Source organism: Macrobrachium rosenbergii, chromosome 15, assembly GCF_040412425.1.
Source record: "Macrobrachium rosenbergii isolate ZJJX-2024 chromosome 15, ASM4041242v1, whole genome shotgun sequence".
Lineage (NCBI taxonomy): Eukaryota > Metazoa > Arthropoda > Malacostraca > Decapoda > Palaemonidae > Macrobrachium > Macrobrachium rosenbergii.
In genome coordinates, this window is record NC_089755.1 from 52047740 (window position 1) to 52067585 (window position 19846).

The 19846-nt window shown below is 38.2% G+C and overlaps 1 protein-coding gene and 1 long non-coding RNA gene across 3 annotated transcripts; one reads left to right on the forward strand and one right to left on the reverse strand.

Annotated features, from left to right (window-relative positions):
* Positions 1–6431: 6431 nt before the first annotated feature.
* LOC136846705 (uncharacterized) lies at positions 6432–15849 on the reverse strand. 2 transcript variants are annotated; one of them, XR_010855497.1, is made up of 4 exons: positions 15654–15849; positions 11804–11986; positions 8927–9033; positions 6432–6979 (listed from the first exon to the last, which is right to left on the reverse strand). It is a non-coding gene; the product is annotated as an uncharacterized lncRNA (long non-coding RNA). The 2 variants fall into 2 exon arrangements; XR_010855496.1 differs by lacking the exon at positions 15654–15849 and having other exon boundaries at positions 11804–12047.
* LOC136846703 (uncharacterized) lies at positions 13330–19830 on the forward strand. The gene is made up of 4 exons (XM_067117800.1): positions 13330–13727; positions 16312–16548; positions 16763–16972; positions 17697–19830. Exons 1-4 carry the CDS (start codon positions 13716–13718, stop codon positions 19050–19052), a joined length of 1815 nt encoding a protein of 604 aa, XP_066973901.1. The 5' UTR covers positions 13330–13715; the 3' UTR covers positions 19053–19830.
* The last annotated feature ends 16 nt before the right edge of the window (positions 19831–19846 follow it).

Genomic DNA, 19846 nt, shown 5'->3' on the forward strand with positions numbered 1-19846 from the left:
TTCAGTAGTTTTGCTTTACGTAGGACCGTCAGGATTCCATATATGTAAGAGTTGCTTAGGCTTAGTATAAACTGGATTTATAAGAATCACCACGGCTGATTACGAACAGTGACCGGTATTGTTAGAATGCCAAGACTTCATCCTTTGTATTTTGGTTAGTACAGTTTTGTTAGCCTGCTATGAAATTTACAAGCTATAACGGACCTCTTAACGTAGTGGGTAATTTCGGCTGGTTAATTAGTATAATTTTGGGGGTGGGTGGGTGGAGGAGGTTGATTCTGGTACATAATGTTTTGTCGAGTCATTGATATACTTGAGAATTACTGTTGCATGCAGAAGAGAGTCGTAATGATACGTTATATTATCATATGAAGTTCGTAGCTCCACGTTTTCTTCTTAAATGGTTGTATTTGAAAACTCATTACACAGACGAAGCTGAAGCGATTTGGTGGTCTGCTTGTAAGGCGAATGTGTACTTCGGTCCGATCTGGCTCCTTTCTGCTGGGGGAAGAAGTAAGGGGGTAGCCGGGGCAGTAGTCTTGCACGTCTCTTCCCTTTTTCCCGACTGAATCACGGACATGAAATGGGACGAAACATGGCGGCATCTGGTGGCCACTTGGGAACCTAGTCTGCTTTTGAGCGGGCTTCAGGTGTCATGAGTAATGGATCGTCCTGAATTTGCTATTGGGGCGGATGATGACCCTTGCGCCCTGCCCCCGTTTTCTTAAAGTTAACTGATTAAGCATTCGTTTTCCAGTCTGAGAATATTAGTAATGTCTTCCCACCTGGATGTGCAAACCCTTTCAACCTCATGCTCAGCACTTGGCAGCAATAATAATGTAAAGTAACGGACTTCAAAGATCTTCACACTGTTCTTGGTGTCTTTAATTCACAATCATTGCTTTGTTGTTTGTAAAGTTTATAATAAAATGTTTCAGAAGAGAAGGATAAGGAAAGCATTCAAGGGCCTAGTAACTTTGCTGTTTCAAAAGAGGAAAATTAGCGTAGTAGTCATCTGTTACTAGGTGGGACAGGGGATGGCCTTGGCGGGCTTTCCTTTTCCTCCTCTTTTTCATTATTTTGAAAGCACTACTTACTTACACATTCATGGCACTTTTGTTATCAAGTGCATTGCTTCAAACACACTTCAGATGTCCAGAGAGGCAGAGAAAAGAGGCATTTCGTCATTCAGTACGCCATATTCGATGCAGGAGAGCTCTTCATAGAGGTCTCAACTGACTCAAATTCCGCGCTTATTGGATGAAGAAAGGCCACGTTTTCTTTGGCTCTCTGGCGTTGAATACGTTTGGAGTTTTTAGAAAATGGGGTCTAGTTGGATAAACTTGGCTGTGTATTCATACTCTTATGAAGTAGGTTGTGCTGAAACTTGTCCCATATGACATTTCAGTCTTCTGCAATAAAAGATTTTAGTTTATTTCGTTGTTTTGCTCCAGCCCAATTTCTTTTTTAGTTATAAACTTTAACTCGAGAGTCCCAAGTGTAGCTAGTTATATTTGTTTTTATGTAGACCCAAAACTTCATCGTATCGTATACTATCGTACTAAAAGTTTGAATTGTTTAAATTTTGTGTCTGAGGCTTTGAATAACTTGAAACAAGACAGTACTCTTGTCATGACGTTAGTGGGGAAAGATGGCCCATTAAAAGGCAAAATGGTACTGCCCTCATTTCATCAGTGGAAAAGTGAACGCTCTCTCTAAGGGTTAAGTCCTGAATAAACACGTGGATTCTACATAGCTATAGACGAGTAACACTCCATGGGGTCTTTGGCCCTTTTTTTTTTTGGAAGAGTAAGCAAAGGCATTTTTGCTGGTGTTAGAAGAGGGTTGGGGGGGGGCGCTTTTGGGGAGAATACTCTGTAATATGAAAATTGGCTGCGGGGAAATTCTGTGTTAATTATAAAGTTTCAGAATTGTGTATACCATATGTAAAATAGACAAAGGGATACTTTTTATAGTTTTATTTTTCCAAAATTATTAGGACATGGAGAACTCCTGTGGTAGCTGTCAAAGCCTTTAGTGCCGTTACTCACGTCCAAAGTTACCAGGTGGTAGCGCCTGATTATAAAGAATACAAAGCCTTTTACATCTCATACTGCAACGATTAAATCCAATGGATCAAATCTACCACTCACGTCAAACTGGAAAAGAAAGTTAACTAAGACACTCTTGTCCCGTAAACAAACTGGCGAGCAGGGTGCCCCTTTCATCGTAAGGAAATAATGCTTGGGACAATTTGCTTGTAGACCATAACATTCGAAAAATTCGCCAAAAGGCCCTTCATGACTTCCGTCAGTTTTTAAATATAGTTTATCAGTAATATTATTCATGAGAGTTTCAGCACCAAATCCTTATAGTCAGCTTTTGGACGTCTCATTTCTTTCATCATGCAGGGTCTTTTGTCACACTTCAGTAGCCGTAGAATGACAGAACGTTAAGCTCTTTTGTCATACTTCAGTAGCCGTAGAATGACAGAACGTTAAGCCCTTTTGTCACACTTCAGTAGCCGTAGAATGACAGAACGTTAAACTATGTATTATCCTACTGTTGGTTTTAAGCATTTCACCCACCCTACAGCTTTGTCAAAATGATCGAGACACTATGCCGTAACCTCACTTTTATCAAACCCCAAATAAACTATTTTGAAGCGTAGTTCTCAAACAGTATCTACATCTTCAGTAAACCAACATTCTAGTGAACTCAACAAATCCGTATGTTCAATAATGAACTTTAAGCATCAAAATCACTTAAACATGCCCTTTAGAATATTTGAACAATCTCCCATCAAAAGAATCCATTATGACCTACTCCATCCGTCAGTATCACCACTTTACTTCCATAGACTCGACTTTTCCTTCCTTGCATGTTCATAAAAATTCTTCACTCCTGAAAATCTTCAATTACTACTTAAAACTCGCAAATGCTCTTTAAAACTTTTTAAACTAAACTACTTGCAAAAATAATTTCTTCCTTGTGTTCTACACAAATTTCCCACTCCTGAAAATATTAATCTAATTTAAACTCGCAAATCCTTTTGAAAACTTAATACCAGATCCACCGATTAACCTGTAAATGATCCCATCAAGTATTTTTTGAAAATCATAATACACATCCAACAATTATTTTTTAAACCTTTCCTTTACATGAATATCCAAAGGCATTCCCCTTAAAACTTTTTCTTAAAATTTACTATAAAATGTAAACATTAATAACCTCCTTTAGTCCTTTAGATAAGTCATCACACTAATCCTTTATCCAGACTTTCCACTAAAACCTTTCCTTCTACATACCTTCCAATTATTATTAAATATTCCTATACTAAAACCTAATCGTCGAGAACCATATTTTCCTAAAGCCTTCCCTACAAGAACCATTTTCTTCAGCAGCAATCTAATTTCTCGATTGGCGAACTACGGTAAACTACACGTCTGGTCATTCTGTGGCTATACATTAATAATGAAATTGACAGTTTAAAATGTCACGAGGTTAGCCGACATGATTTTACTCTAAACAAGGTTTTGTATGTTTAGCGTGTGGCTAAATTAGCGAGCTGCTCATGTTTTGAATAGCTAATGACAACCTACAGGAATCACTACACCTGCTCTACTGTAAAGTCTGCTGTAGATTTTTGGAGCCAACACATTGGAAAGAAAAATTAAGACAAAACAGTCTGGACTTTATTGCTATCGAAAACTATTACATTGGTTAAAAAACGACTAATTGGTTGTGGGGGCGGGTGGGGAGCGGTGAAGAGAGCGCTAGAGATTACTCGAAACCCTTAAATATCTGGTATCAACGCCCGTTATCAACTTACAAGTATTCCATCTATCATCAACTCTGCAACAGCTTATGAGGCTTCATGTCACGGAACTATTTTGCGTAGCATTTTATGTCAAACATATATAGGCCAAGCTGAAACTTTTCATGAGGAAACAAACTTAAGATTTTTAACTAACAAATCTGATATTTCTAAGTGTAAACTGAGACACTTGAGAGCACTGATAACAGGGTTGAAAAAAAATTACAGGAATCGTTTTGTCAAACGAGTACAGCATGAATTAAATTTACCAAGAATGAATTCGTTAAAATATTAGATGAAACACCCAGTGAACATAAATCTCAACCTTTAAGCTGGACGAAAATTTATTAATATCTCGTTGATGCTAGCGTAAATAATTAACTTCAACATGCGAATTGCATGGCAATATTTTGAAGGGGGGGGGGGTAGTGCAGTGATATAGTTAAAACTGAATAACTGGCAAATTGTACATTACATGATCAGCAGGCTGTAAAATTATTCTTTAAGTTGGCGAGTAAATTCTTAATTACTGCCAAACAAACCTAACAGTACCTTGTTTAAAGTTTACATATAACGCTACTTGTCTTGAGGAAACTGGTCTTTGACTAGTTTTAAATAAAAAAAAAAATATACAAGAATAAGTTGGACATATCTTTAAGGAAATACTTCCTTAAATGCATTCCTTATGACTAGTAATCAACACTGCAAGAGCCAGTTTCCTCATTTACATAATTTAAAATCAGTCAAGTGATTACTTGAAAGCCCTTCATATTTAAAGAATTATTGCACGCAAATAATTTACTAACAAACTTGCATTTTCTTACACTAGAAGCATTAATAAACAACCTGTGAATTAACTTATTTTTACGATAGTTATATGTTACTTTCATTTGTTATTGTGATTACCTATTTGGGTGACATGATCGGTTGCATGTGTCTATTCCATTCTCGTCGCCGAATATCCTGGATGTAGGATGATATAAAACATGCTATTTTTGGGGGGATGTACATCGTAGCTTGAGACATGATTAAAGTATATAAGCGTATAAATGTTACAATACAAAATACATGAGCATCGAAGCTAAGCATACAATAAGGAATCATATCCTACTACATGAGGTAGAACTTGCAGAATCGTAGTCAGCAAGGTAGTTCATCCAGGGTTCAATACTAAGCATGAGAATAACACTGTTGTACTTACACATTGCAAAACTGGGCAGTACATATGAACAGGAACACGTTCGCCTTACGAGAATTTCCCGCGGTAGTTACATAAAGTATCTTGCAATGCTGCGTTACATTTACTTCACTTCCGTATGAGGTACACACGACAGTCTTCACCCACTTGTCTTCCACTGCTTTGTGACTAACATACCCCTATGAGGTACACATGACAGTCTTCTCACCTTTTGTGACAAATATTTCCTTTCCTTTATACTTGTCACTGAACAACTGTTTCTCTACACTTACATATCTAATCTTTCAGGGGGCTTTCCTCTACCCATTCTATTAGGGAGTACTCTAGGTGTGTTCTGAGCTGGTGCACGAATTTTCTCTATTTACCGTTGGTGGTTGAACGTCCTGGTGAGCAGTTTGTATATCTGAATTAATTAGGGCTGAGGTATTTGATTTTGTACTTCTGTATGATTTGTACTGAAAGACTGCAGCTATTTGAATTAACTGAAGTACTTGATTTTGTACTAAAAGACCAACTGATAAACGTGACGTTTTACAATCTTTCCACCGATATTAACATCAATGTAAATTACCTATCTTCCTGACAATCTTTCCTTGTACCCATCTCTCTGAGGTGTTGCGTGACCTAGCCATGACATGACTTGGAATGTAATGTCTTGGGTAGGTTTTCAACTTGATCATAACCTTTCTGTTCGAACTCACTCTGCAAACTGGGATACATAAGATCTAACGTATTCCTAAAATCCTTATTACCATCAATTCCACTCCCATTATATAATCAGCTGAACAAGGATGTTAAATGGAACGAGACAAAAATGTCAAAAATCCTTTGAACGACTCAAAGCAGAGGTAACCTAACCTCTCAGACTACGATTCTGTAAGTTCTACCTCGTGTAATAGGTCCGCGATTCCTTATTGTATGCTTGGCTTCGATGCTTCTATTTTGTACTGTGTCATTTATACGCTTACATATTTTGTATTTTTTCTTCGTGTTTCTCACTACGATGTAAACAGGCCAATAAACAGCAGCAGAAGATTGCTCTTATATCGTACATCCAGGATATTTGGAAGGCGGTAACATAACTACCATAAACACAACAGTAACAAAATGTTAATTGTCAAAAAAGCTTTAAGTGCTAAATTAGGTCTAATAAAGTACCGAAGCTTACTTTTGTCATACTATTGAGCGGAAATTGTACAAATATCAACTATACATTTGCAAACACTACAATTCAGAAAAATTTGGGCAAATAAAAAAAAATGCAAGTAAATTTTAAAAATACTGAAATTTTGTAAGAAATATGCTTCATATTGTTTAGTTACTGCCTAGCCACATGCAACATCATTTATATACTAAATGCAGATATGAACAGAGTCCATTTAATGGCAGGTTCAATACTTACAACCATAATGAAGCACCAAATAGACATTTCACGAGAACTAAAAACTGGCTAAATTTCTATAGGAAAATTTATAACAGTACAAGACCTAATAGTATTTTGGAGTGAAAAATCTTTATACAAATTATAAAACTTGTATAACATTTGAAGTAAACTAATAGCTAATGAAAAACCTTTCATTACGTTGAAGAGGTAATATTTCCAATATTAGTTTAAAAAAAAAAGTCCTAACTCTCATACAAGGCCATTAACCAATTGTTGAGTCTGAAAATACTCTTATTGCTAAAACTATGTTGAATTAATTTAGAGCATCATCAGTTTTTTGTTTTTTGTTTTTTTTTTGGAAATTTAATGGTCAAATTAACAAAAATTTTCTCCTTGGGAATCTATCATTGCCTGTGCTTCAAAATTCATATATTACCAGCCTCAGATTTTCAATTCTGCTTCAAGAACTTCGTGTTATTAAATACCAAGTTGGCTTAACGAATGTCTGTGGTAGATATTCTGAAGAGCAGAAGGCCATGAATCATTTTCTTCACTATGACGACTTTCAAATCTTTCCAATCTGGAAAAATAATTGGCATTATATCAATCTGACAAATGGTTTTGCATTATTTGTTCAATTCACTGACCATTATACCGACAATTTTTATACACTAAATTCAAGATTTAAATATATCTTACAGTGATAGGTAACAAATTACACTAACATCTTACAGAGTATATATGATTCATAACATGTCAAGAGCAAATTTTACTACCTTAAACTCAAAGTAAATTTAGTTTCTGTCAAATAACCTTTCATTTACTAAAATTACATTTTCCCTATCTTACACTGATCAACGAATCTGAACTTCTAAAAAATATTGTTTCACTACTAACCTAACTCGTTTTTAAATCCACTGGCTCATCTATCTTTAAAAGATTGTTAATCCACTGACGTTCTGGCAACCTAACCTTAGCGCCGCTCAGTCCACTGGGTTACGTGGGAACAAAATTTTACCCCTAACGTCTAGTTACAGTTTCAGTGAAATTCACTGGCGTGGAAAGGTATTCCTAACCTGCCTCAGTTCCACTGTAATGTCCATGGAAACGACCAATAGCCTCAAAGTAAGACAGAGTCCCCACTGCAGACGTGGCAATCCATGGCAGTCAACTGAAGCGCACTTTTGTAGAACGCTGCTTATTCCAAAATCGCAGTTAATTGGATATTCTTGAAACAAAGCAACCAATCAGGTTTCAGCATTTGTACTCAGTAATTCACTGAAAACAAAGAGCGATTAGGCATTTTTTCCACAATACATTGACAAAAAAACAAAAACGCAGTCAGCAGAAAAACTGACAACCAGCATAAACCATCCTTGCGATAACAACAAGTCCACTGACGTCGGCAAATATCTCCGTAACTCTTAATTTGCGATCAGTCCACTGGCGGCGAATCATGACAAAATATAACCTATAGCGCCTCAGATATCCACTTTGACCGAAACTGTAATAATACCCTCAAATAACCTTTCATTTACGCCTCAGTCCCTACTGGCGTATTGTCTCACTACTAACCTAACTCGTGTTAATCCACTGGCTCATCTCTCTGTCCCCTGTTAATCCACTGACATGGCAACCTAACCTAGCGCCTCAGTCCACTGACGTGGCAACCTAACCTAGCGCCTCAGTCCACTGACGTGGCAACCTAACCTAGCGCCTCAGTCCACTGACGTGGCAACCTAACCTAGCGCCTCAGTCCACTGACGTGGCAACCTAACCTAGCGCCTCAGTCCACTGACGTGGCAACCTAACCTAGCGCCTCAGTCCACTGACGTGGCAACCTAACCTAGCGCCTCAGTCCACTGACATGGCAGCCTAACCTAGCGCCTCAGTCCACTGACATGGCAGCCTAACCTAGCACCTCAGTCCACTGACATGGCAGCCTAACCTAGCGCCTCAGTCCACTGACATGGCAACCTAACCTAGCGCCTCAGTCCACTGACATGGCAACCTAACCTAGTGCCTCAGTCCACTGACATGGCAACCCAACCTAGCGCCTAAGTCCACTGACATGGCAACCTAACCTAGCGCCTCAGTCCACTGACATAACCTAGCGCCTCAGTCCACTGACATAACCTAGCGCCTCAGTCCACTGACATAACCTAGCGCCTCAGTCCACTGACATAACCTTGCGCCTCAGTCCACTGACATAACAACCTAGCGCCTCAGTCCACTGACATAACCTTGCGCCTCAGTCCACTGACATAACCTAGCGCCTCAGTCCACCGACATAACCTAGCGCCTCAGTCCACTGACATAACCTTGCGCCTCAGTCCACTGACATGACAACCTAAAAATTGAATTTTCCCTAGCTGTAACCAATTAAAATATTTAAAAAGTTATGGGTCTAGAACTGACAGTCATTTGCAAATTTTATCTACTAATCTCCTAAGTTTAAACCTTAACGATTAGTGATTAAAAGTTTTAATTCCAAAGTCAAAAGTAACATTTATCTCATTGTCCTTACCCAAGATTCCAGTTGTTGCTCCATACTTGGTGCTTTTGTCCTTAAATGGCTGCAGAACCAGAAGCATTTTAAATTTTCTACTTAAGCCTGCAGTGTTCAAGCTGAACCTGTGAAAAGGGATTTAATTTCAGTACAAAAAAAATGGAAAAATTTTACAAAAATATAGAGTCATTAATTTCAATACAAAAAATTGAAAAATTTTACTGAAATATCGAGTCAATGTTAACATATCCATTAGTTACAAGAGCCATGAAAATTAAGAGCATAAATATTTAAGTTTATTTTCAATATTCTCTTTCATGCTGTCATTAGCCTGACTACCGTAGAAATTTTATTAACCTGACCGTAGGACATAAAACAGACCTCGTTTCGAACGAAGAAAAGCCTTAATAATATTCAATCAAAAACCTCAAATCTTCACAACAAATTAAGGGAAATTACTTTTTTTTTTTTTTGGCCAAGTGACTAGACTAAGGGGTTCCACCCCTTTTTTTTGGGGGGTGGGGGGTGGATAATTTGTCAGCAATCCCAGTAGCAACTGTTCTTATTTCAAAACAGATAAACCTCTAACGAGATCCAGTATATGATCAGTTTCTACTAAAGTTTTGAAAGGCCTTAATATACGAGTTTGTATTGTTTTGGAATTTCTCAGTTTCACTTGGTGTCATTTTTGGCCTAGGAAACATTAGGAAAGTCAGGTTAGGATGTATGCCTTTCTTTGGACTTTTCACAACCCGGCTGCTTTCAGACTGCCTCCATTTTACGCACCCTATATAATCAGTTTAATGGGAGGCTTGTGTGTAAGAATAGGCGATGACAAGGCTTCTCACTTCATTAATCTTATAAGAAATCTAGAGTAAGCTACCCATTTGAAAGTGTCTGAATCCACTCCACTGATATATTACTCTAAACTGCATTCTGGTGACGGAAATAAGGCTAATTACCTCTCGACATGATGGTGAAGTAAAACAACTGATAGTGACAGTATTTAACTCATTTTGATGAATAGTTCTTAAAATTCGGTCATTTTAAAGAGTACCATTCTCCCAAACCTCAAATGTTATACTGTTCAAGTCTCTTAACAGCCAAAATTATTTTTAAAATATACAGATACACAAGGAATCAGTTATCCACCTACCTTAGTAGCTATTTCCGGAACCAGAGTTGCCAATTTAGCGATTTTGTCGCTAGATCTAGAGAATTTGAATGTCATCTAGCGACATTTATTGGCCACTAGCTACAAGGAGCAAATCTAGAGATTTCCTTTAAAATCTAGCGACAAATCTGGAGAATTCTAGTAATTTTGAACTACCAACATTGAAGAACGTCTAGATCCAAAACCATACCTTGGGTATGCATTTGAGAATGAAATGGCAGAGTGTAAGTTTCCACCAGAAAAGGACAGTTTTATTCGTGGAAGGTGTATTAAATTTCTGGTAAATTTCATACAGCAAATTCGTCAACGTTTGCCAGATAATATAAATGTACTTAAGTCTATGTCATTTTTTAGTGCTAGTGAATGTTTGCAGCCGAGAAAAAATAGCATAATTGACAAAATGTTTGAAAATGATGCTGGAAATTGATTTCCAATGGAAAATCTACATCATGTAAAGTGGACAGAAAACCTCAAACACAATAGATCTTTGGGCAGAAATCTACTGGTGAAAATCCCTTTTATGATGTTTGTCAGCTGGCCTTGAAAATCTTGTCTTTACCACATTCAAATGCCGATGTGGAAAGGTTATTTAGTAACATGAATTGTGTTAAAACAAAACCACGAAATCGGTTAATATTGAAGACGGTGAATGCTATATTAGGCATAAAATATGGATTACGGCGACACAGAAAATGTTGTCATGATTATCAACTCCCTGATAGTGTGGTACAAAAAATAGGGACATTGAAGTCATATGAGAATCAAGACTCTCCAAAACCCAGGCCCAGCACATCCCAAGAACATGAAATCGAAGAGGCATTGATGGATTGGGATGAATTAATTTTTGAGTAATTATTGAACAATTATTAAGAATCTTATTTTTTGTTTATGAAAAGAATAGCATTACTTGTTTGAAATTTCTTGTATTAAGTACTGAATTTTTTGAATAATTTATTTTACAAATTTATTTTTTTTTTATTAATAATTATTATTAGTTTTCCTTCCATTATTCCTAAATAAGTAAAATTTATTTCCTCTTTTCATCACAACAAGTTCAAATAATTATACTACTGGTATGTTAAAATATCAATAAAAAAAATGTGACTATCTGCTAATTCATTGCCCTTTTTACAGTATTCTATTTTTAGCTACTTTTTTTAGAGAAATTCCATATGACTTTAGCTACTTTTTGGCTACTTTTGCAAGCCTATCTAGGAAAATTTGAGTTGGCAACCCTGTCCGGAACCCAGCATTAGAAGACATACATCCACAGAAGGCTAACAATTCTAAAGCAATTTTCAACAGAAGCGCACAGTATAAGGCAAAAGGGCTTCCGCTAGTTGAACAACAATAAAACGAAAAGTAGGGCCTTCTAGAGTAACCTTGAATGTTGAAGTAAGGGTTTTCAGCAAAGTTAAAAGTCCACCGTATATCAAAGCTTAACAGCTTGAATCTTACGCCTACTTGCAAAAGCAAGGCACCATTATAATGATCCCTCACTGGAAAATCACTTCCTAGGGCCCCAAGGAAATTCACTTCTAATCACATCGGTATTCTCCATCCTAATCTAGGAAGTCCACAATGTACCATGCATATCTGAGAACTTTTCAAGACGTCACTTTAGCCTATACGGACCCTAGTGTGAATACGCCTAACAAACAAAAGACCTAACCTACATCAATTTTCAACACTATACTTCTGCTCAAGCAAATAAATCTTACCTCAGTATCACAATGCAGCAACAAGACCCTGATGATATTAACACTGAAACCACGCACCAAATTGATAACTCTGAACGTCACTGCAGATTTTCGTTTGCCAGAAGTTCAGTTTTTCCTCGGTGACGTCTCTCCCCTCGTCTTCGGCCAATCGCAAGAGTCCGGGTCATTCTGTTGTAGCAAAGACTGCCGGAAAAAGGCTCCTGATTGGCTGATGGAAGATAAGGGTCGCCGGCTAACACAATTACATATTTACAGTTCAAACAGTCATTACGTTAGGACAATTAACGAGGTGACGACTGTTTTAGGTAGTTATATTAAAAGTCTGCATTAAATCGTCTTTGTCAGGGGAGAGATAAACAGAATTAATTGTGCTGGAAGAATAATACCAATAAAAGCACAGAAAGTGAGAATTTTACTAATACCTTACAGAGTCGTCCAATCCTTTCCAGGCACGAATTTAAACGAGTCAATAACTGCTTTTGAGCAATGGGTCAGCCTATTGCTTCATTTGTTATAGACACCCATGAATTTATATTAGTTTTCTATACGCCCAGCGATTCCGAGAAAACGAGTATTTAAGGTAAACCTTAGGAAATAATTTAACACGTTTCTTGCCAAAGAAATTTGTTTTGAGAATCTTATAGCTGGTTTTAGCATTTTTTTTTATTGCCACGCTATAATCATAGAACTTGATATATAATATATAAAATCCTGTTTGTTCGTATTTCTTGAAGTTGATGATATGACCTTTTGTACTGAAAATCAAACTTCTCACTGTCAAATACGAAGTTATATTATTAATTTGAAATGGGAACTGTCAAATTAATGTGCAATTTATTTACAAGGTCGAAAAAAAGTTAAATGAGGTATTCAACTAATAACCACATTTAATGAACGCGAAAAATATAGTTAACGTATTACGGCAAGGGATTGTCAAATACTGCAGTGGTACAAGTACTACGCTGATATAGGCTTTCACAGACAATTGGAAAACATTGAAAGGTTAAGTGGTTGGTTTACATTGCACTGTAATGATGTAATATATAAACTCAGTGTTTTATAGGACTATTATTTCCCCTTGCAGTTATCATCATCATATCATAAACATTGGGCCTAATCATTGTCATATGCTTTTTTTTCCGGATTGCTTGCCCTCCAAGTGGCAGTTACCAGCATTAAGATCTTAACCACGAGAGTCGCACAAATAATAACTGTGACCAGTATTTCATCATCTCAGGTGAGTCATAGTTTTTCTATGTACTGTAACGCACATACATCGGAACAATTCTTAAATGAGCCAACAAGCCTCAGTCAAAATCATTATCTTCGAGTCGACGAAGAATCCGAAGTGAATGAGACATCAGAAACCTAATATAGATTAGGCTTACGTGAGCGAGATGGGGACGACATTAAATGCTTGTGAATAAACCTGGGGAATTTACAGTGACGACGCCGTTCAGGCTTTATCTTGACCGAAAGACAAGATTATGAGGTTGCCAGCAAATGGTTTTATCCCCACAAAGTTGCATTTATACACAGATCATTTTCTGAATAGTCTAATACCCTCAGAAATGTTATGGGAAAGTTTCAAATGAAAATGCTCTCTAAAAAATTTCTGGTAGAGAAAAATGACGTCGATGACTCGTGATGAGTCACCGTCACGCGAAATCTGGGCGAATGGGTTAAAGTCCTCGTCCTTAAGCCGAGATATAAAACCATTGCCCTAGGCCTAATTTCCTTCATGTTTACGTCGGCATTAGGAGGACTCATTCTCCCCCCCCCAACTCCTTTCCATTCAAATCTCCAATTCCTCACCATTCAGTCGTGCCGAATTGTTCGTAAGAGTGTGACCTCGTGTCAGCGGAGTGAAAAATACTTTGATTCTCTTTAGTCAACTGAATATCGAAGGAAAATGAGTTGCCACGTGAGTACTTTGAGAGACCAATATCATTATTACTGTTGTCGGTTCCTTGTGCTTGTATTTTACTCTTGTTTGAAAGAAGGTACTTTCTAAACCTTTTATTTTATACCGACACGCACTAAAGCTCTCGTGCTCTCTCTCTCACACACATATATATACACACACACAATGTGTGAATGAAATTCATATACCTTAGCATAAATGATGAGCCCGATTCAAGTTCTTGGTCCTCTTTGGCTGTTAAAATGAAAGGTTACTTCGTGATAGTTCATATTGCATCTGAGAGTTCCTATATAGCCAGGTTTAAACTTCGTACTGCTTTCTAAAGTAGCCAATTTTTCTTGACCAAAAAAATGTATTCAGCATTTTCCTAAATGTGTTCGCACACGACACCCTGAAAGTCTACATAAAACGAAGTGTAACTGTATTATCAGGCATCTCTATTCTAGTACACACAGAGAAGTCTTCATATTCGGAAAACGTGAGCATGGTCTTTGAATTGGCCTTGGGTCATATGAAGGCCGAGATTATTTCAATGCAATATTTTCGCTTAGTCTAAAAGATATTGAGCGAAGAGTCAGCACGAAGACATACAAACGAACTGTCTACTTAAAGTGAATGTCTTTTACGTGAATGGGGCAAGATTTTTGCTCTAGTTTGTACTACATAAAGATTTTTATGGTATATTTTGCATGATTACGGACCCGGCCGCAAACACCCGAGATATATGCAAGTATTGCACCAGCCCCAGTTTTTTTGCCATGCCCCTATGTTAGGTTAGATTATATTAGTACTTTTAGAGGAGATTATTAACCAACTTCAGCGCCACCCATTTCATTTATCCGTATTCTCCACGGGAAGCAACGCTGGGTCTCCTTTAAGACAAAATAAAGCCAGTTTCGTCAAATCGATTTCAAAGTTCTGGAACTGAATGCACGGGTTCCTTCTTGGCCCTGTATCAGCACTCCCAAGTATCACGTGATATCGCTAATGGCCGAAACATGACATTAATGTAGCCAAGCAGATGCTATCGGGTCGATAACACAATTCCCATCTCTCTTTCGGCTACGTACGCTTTCGCCATATCAAGTTTGCTCCTGAATGCTAAATCGCTTGGATTTACGCCCCTTTTCGCAAGCCATTGTCTGATAAGAATCTCATTAACATGGTAGCAGATGCCTCAGTTTTAAGACGAGCGACAGGGAACGGCGTCTGTGAATTAGAGAAATTGATGATATATTTCACAGAAGCTTACGATACAGATATATAAAAAATAACAATAACAAAAGGAAATGGAATACACATACTTTTCGTCCATGCAAATACATTTTGACTTTGTCACTACAGCTGAAACGTGGAATGCTATTCTTTTATTTCGGTTCTTGAATTTACGCCTCCAAGATTAATTTCAGCTGTTTCAGATAGGCATGATCATTCAGTTTACTATTTGGAGAGCAAAAGTTAAAATTTCAGCATTCTCTGGCGTCCTGCAAACTTTTAAAATTACAATACCGTCAGTGCCATACGCCAAGACACAGATGATGCAGTCAGTCGTCAATATAGACGTTAAAAAACAGACGGAACCAAGAAGCCTGTGAGCACGGTCTAGGCCTAGAGAATACAACCGTTCTACTGTCAATGACAGCAACACATCGGTTTTGAAATATGAGATCCCCTTCCCAAACGCGACACCAACCATGAAAAAAGCTGCATAAATGAATAGTTATTCATTCATAAATCCTATATAACAAAGACAGCTTCATGACGTGATCAAATGACTTTTTCTTACATTACAGGGTTTTAAAAACAATTTTGAAGCGTATACATATAAAACATTTCTTTTTTTACGGTAAACAAGTAAATCAGTGTTACCAGGTACTATCGTCCACAGATGTTTGTATCTTACTTTAACGACGGTTTATAACCTACCGGTGCTGAAGGGTAACACTTCCTCGACTGATTAAAACGAGTCTAAGAGGTCCACATAGGACCTCATACCCACCGTCCAGATACCAATTACCAATCAGACCTTGACACCGTAGTATGGCCTGCCTTCAGGCATAAAGCCAGTTCGACCTAAACCAACCACTGAGTCTATGATGTCCTCCAGTGAGTCGAGTTATCCTGTCCTTCGACTTCTCGGATTCACACTTTCAGAGTGACTAACTACAACGGTCACAACCGTCTTTGGTCCACCCTCAAACTGGACAGCTAAAAAGTGATGTCACTCTTCCGATGGATTACATTTTTTTCTGCTCGAGATGTTTACAACACTATTCTTTGAGTTTTCGTGTATTATACATTACTGAAATATTTTTTAATATATTATTGTTAAAAATGAGAAAGGTGGATTTGGTAAAGTTAATACCCAAGGTTGAAATGGACCTTGATAATACCTGGGAAACAACCGTTGGGTTCGAAAGCTGAGAAGAAACATTACTCTTTCGCGGACTGTTTTATTTATTAAAAAATATGTTTATAACGGAACTTCAGTATCACAACACATTTATTTATAACGGAACTTCAGCATCACATCACATTTATTTCCCTAAGACCCTATTATAATAACAGTTCCTTCTTTTTCCAGGTAAAAGAACCAAGGCAGGTGCCTAAAATATCGACACCCAACTCGCTCGTTTTCCATACTGCTGTGGCGTCTGCTACATACATCGTGAGCTACTGCTTGCCGGTTCTCCATGATTACTTTATGGCTAGAGAACCAGACTCATTTTACAAACGGTTTATGGCAAAAAGGAGGAGACAGTTGGAGATTGGGTTTTATAGGCCTAGATTCTCGGTGAGCCAGACTACGAAAGGTTTGGCGGTAAGTACTTTATCTGCTGCTATCAGTCAAAGTTTAGAGCTTAATTTCTTAGATATGTGATGGGAGAAAGTCAGCATGCTGTGGGTACACAGTCGGTTTGAAACATTAAAACACTTGATATAGCATACCTCTGTTACAGGAGAAATATAAGCCTAATTCACAGGACCTACCCTAGACCCATCTACTTATAATTTTTTTATAATTCCCCTAACAGTCACACTTAACAGCGCTCAAAGACTTTTACTGGTCCAGTCGCGTCCTCTGCAACAAACACTACTTGCAAATACGATCTATGCTCAGTCAAGAAATCAATACCCTGCTGAACTCGGGGTTGCATTACGCCCAAGTGATGCCTTTGTGCAAGTTCGTGATTCAGCTCCTATTTTGCTACGACGTTGGTGACTTCTCCACCCAGTTTATCGAGGTGCGTGTTTGTGTGCTATTTTTCTTACTATTTTTCTTGCTTCGTAACACTGGGATTGTCGATATTTTGATTTGTAGTATTATGACTCCTTTTTGAGATTGCTTGCATTTTTTCTTCCTTAACTGCCCAAAATTTAAGCCTTCATGTATCTTGTCTTGTCTATGCAGTGTGGTTTTTACTGGCTGCGGACAAGAAATGTCAGGGCTATGTAGTATTTCAAATTAAAACTTTCTTCCTTCATATGCCAGTGTTGTAAAGCATTAATTATCTATAGCTCAATATCAAACTCACTGCCAATAGGACCTGCTTATGAACAGTCCTCTGCCCATTATTATATTGTTCACCAGTGGATGAAATAACCCAAGTGGAATACTTCGTCGTTCATGGGGTTCTGAATTGTTATATGGATGAATATTGATTTCTGACAAGACTGTTGTTGAAGTAATTACAAATTAAGGCTTAAATGTTTGTACCCAATCTTCATGGAGAGTTCGTCATGGACCGGTGATCGGTTGCCTGGCAATAATGACCTCCATGGACAAGAATTTGCTTTTGAAGAATATTGGAACATCATCGTGAAATTTGATCTATATCTTCCCACCAATTTCCTTTAGCATTGTTTTTCAGCTTTGTAGAAATTGGTCACATGAGGTCCAGATGATTTTTTTAATATAAAACCTAGTTAAATCAAGATATTCTTGTAATTCATTTCTCTTTTTGGCAGATTCGCGATACGTCCGAGTGTCAAGAGTTGGCAGCGTTAATAAAAGCTCTTGCCCCATTTCACGTGGAATTCTTAGACGCAAGGTCTCTAACCTTCCGTGATTCTTCTCCCATTGAGGCGATACTTGCTGGTTCCCCTGAACTGAAGAAAATTTTCATTCGCGACATCGTCTTTGCGAAAGGCATGGACCTGCTGCCGCAGTTACACGGCGGGACTTTGAGCGAAGTAGGAGTTTATAGGGAAGGGTCCTTCCCTCGTAGGTACGACCTCTATAAATTCTTCTTCAAGGGGAAATCGAAAGAAGAAGTCATACAAGCAGCTTACAAACATGAGTCTGTGGAGGTCAGCTTTCCTCTCTTGTCAAGGGTGTACGTCAAATGTTCATTAGACTTCGAATGCTTTCATAGTCTTAAGTACGTTATGCTGAAATCCCATCCTGGACTACGGTTTACCTCATTTCACGAATCACCTTACCTTCCACACTGCGAACTGCCTTGCTGTAGAGAAGAACCGAAAGACCACTTTGGTTTGACGATGATGCTGAATTTTCCCTCTCTCATCGGCGCTAAGCCAGTGTTCAAAGTGCTTTCCAAAACATTCACCAGCTTCAAAGAAAGCTGCAACATCAACCACTTGGAGTTGAGTGGCACTGCCATTTGGTTGTTCGGGAGCAGGATAGACATTTACCTAGCTCGTTGCTTTTCCCACTTCGACGGGTTAAAATTATTGGTCCTCCGTGATGCTATGAACTTGTACGGTAACCATCCAGCACCAGGGCAGAGTTACTCCATTCTTTTCAGGGATGCCGGCAGGGTACTCCTGATGCTCACGATCCAAGTGAGCACCACAGCTGATCTGGCCGAGGGTATTCATTGCTTAAACTATTGCCCTATTTTAAGGGAGTTTTGCCTCTGCTTAGAAGCAGCTTGGATCATTGATGTTAGCGCTCTTCTCAGACTGAAACTCAAACCACTCAGACAACTGACGAAAATTGAGTTCTGTGGGACTCTGGACAGGGACTCGAGAAGCGTTGCTCCCGTTTTTGAAAAACTGATTAAAACCGCCCCTAATCTCCAGTGCATAATGTTTTCAGAGAGTATAGCGAATGAGATCACTCTTTTGAGCAGTGACTGCTTTCTGAACATCATGACATTGCACATAAAGGGCCTGAACATTAGCAAAAAGTTTGCAGAGGCTCTGAGGGGAGTCCTTAAGCTGTGCCCGTCGGTTAAGGAGCTCATCTTGGAGAAAGTAGGCAAAACCAAATGGGCGAGGAAGCTCGATCGAACCACAGCCCTGACAGTCCGATGCGTCCCGTCTTGCTCATTTCTTGAAGAAATCGACCCCGGTGATTGACAGAATGAAAGCAAATCCTGTTCATGAAAGAGCAAGGTGTGTGATATGCAACTATACTTGGGAAATATCATGTTGTGTTTGAGATATCATAAGCATGGGCAAAAGCTTCCCTTACTGTAGACTTTGTCTCTATCAAAAGCTTCTGTATTGATATTACTTATTTTAGTTGTACAGTACAAGACAGAGCGCATAGTACTACTAATTGGCGGGCACATTTTTTCTTCTCTCTTCCAACAAAGCTATACCGCATTTTAGCCTAATTAGCAGCTGGAAAAATAATAATCATCATTACCACAACATTCAGTTAGGGAAAACTTTGTTGTAAAAATAACATTACAACTGTATGTTTCATATGAATCTTCTTCTTTCGACCTTATTAGTCCCGCTGTATAGCAGGGTCGACCGCTCGAGTCAACTTTCTCCATCTGTTTCTATTCCTTGCATCTTCCTCCGCAAGTTCCACTTCACCCATATTCCCCCGCCTCCCCACATCCATCCATCTGATCCGTTGGCGCCCCACACTCCTCCTCCCCAACACTGGCATGTTCTTAGCTCTCTTGATTGGTTCCACCTCCTTTCTTCTTATTAAATGGCCACAGTATCTCAGCCTTCTCCTTTACATTACATATACCACATATATCTTGATTCATATGAATGATAAAAGGCTATTTTGTATGTTGACCTAACAGATATACAACATTATACAAATAATTTATGACGGGTTAAATTTAATACAGCTGTAATTTTGACAGACGAAATAAAATTGATATATTAAAAATGACGGTTATTTTCTT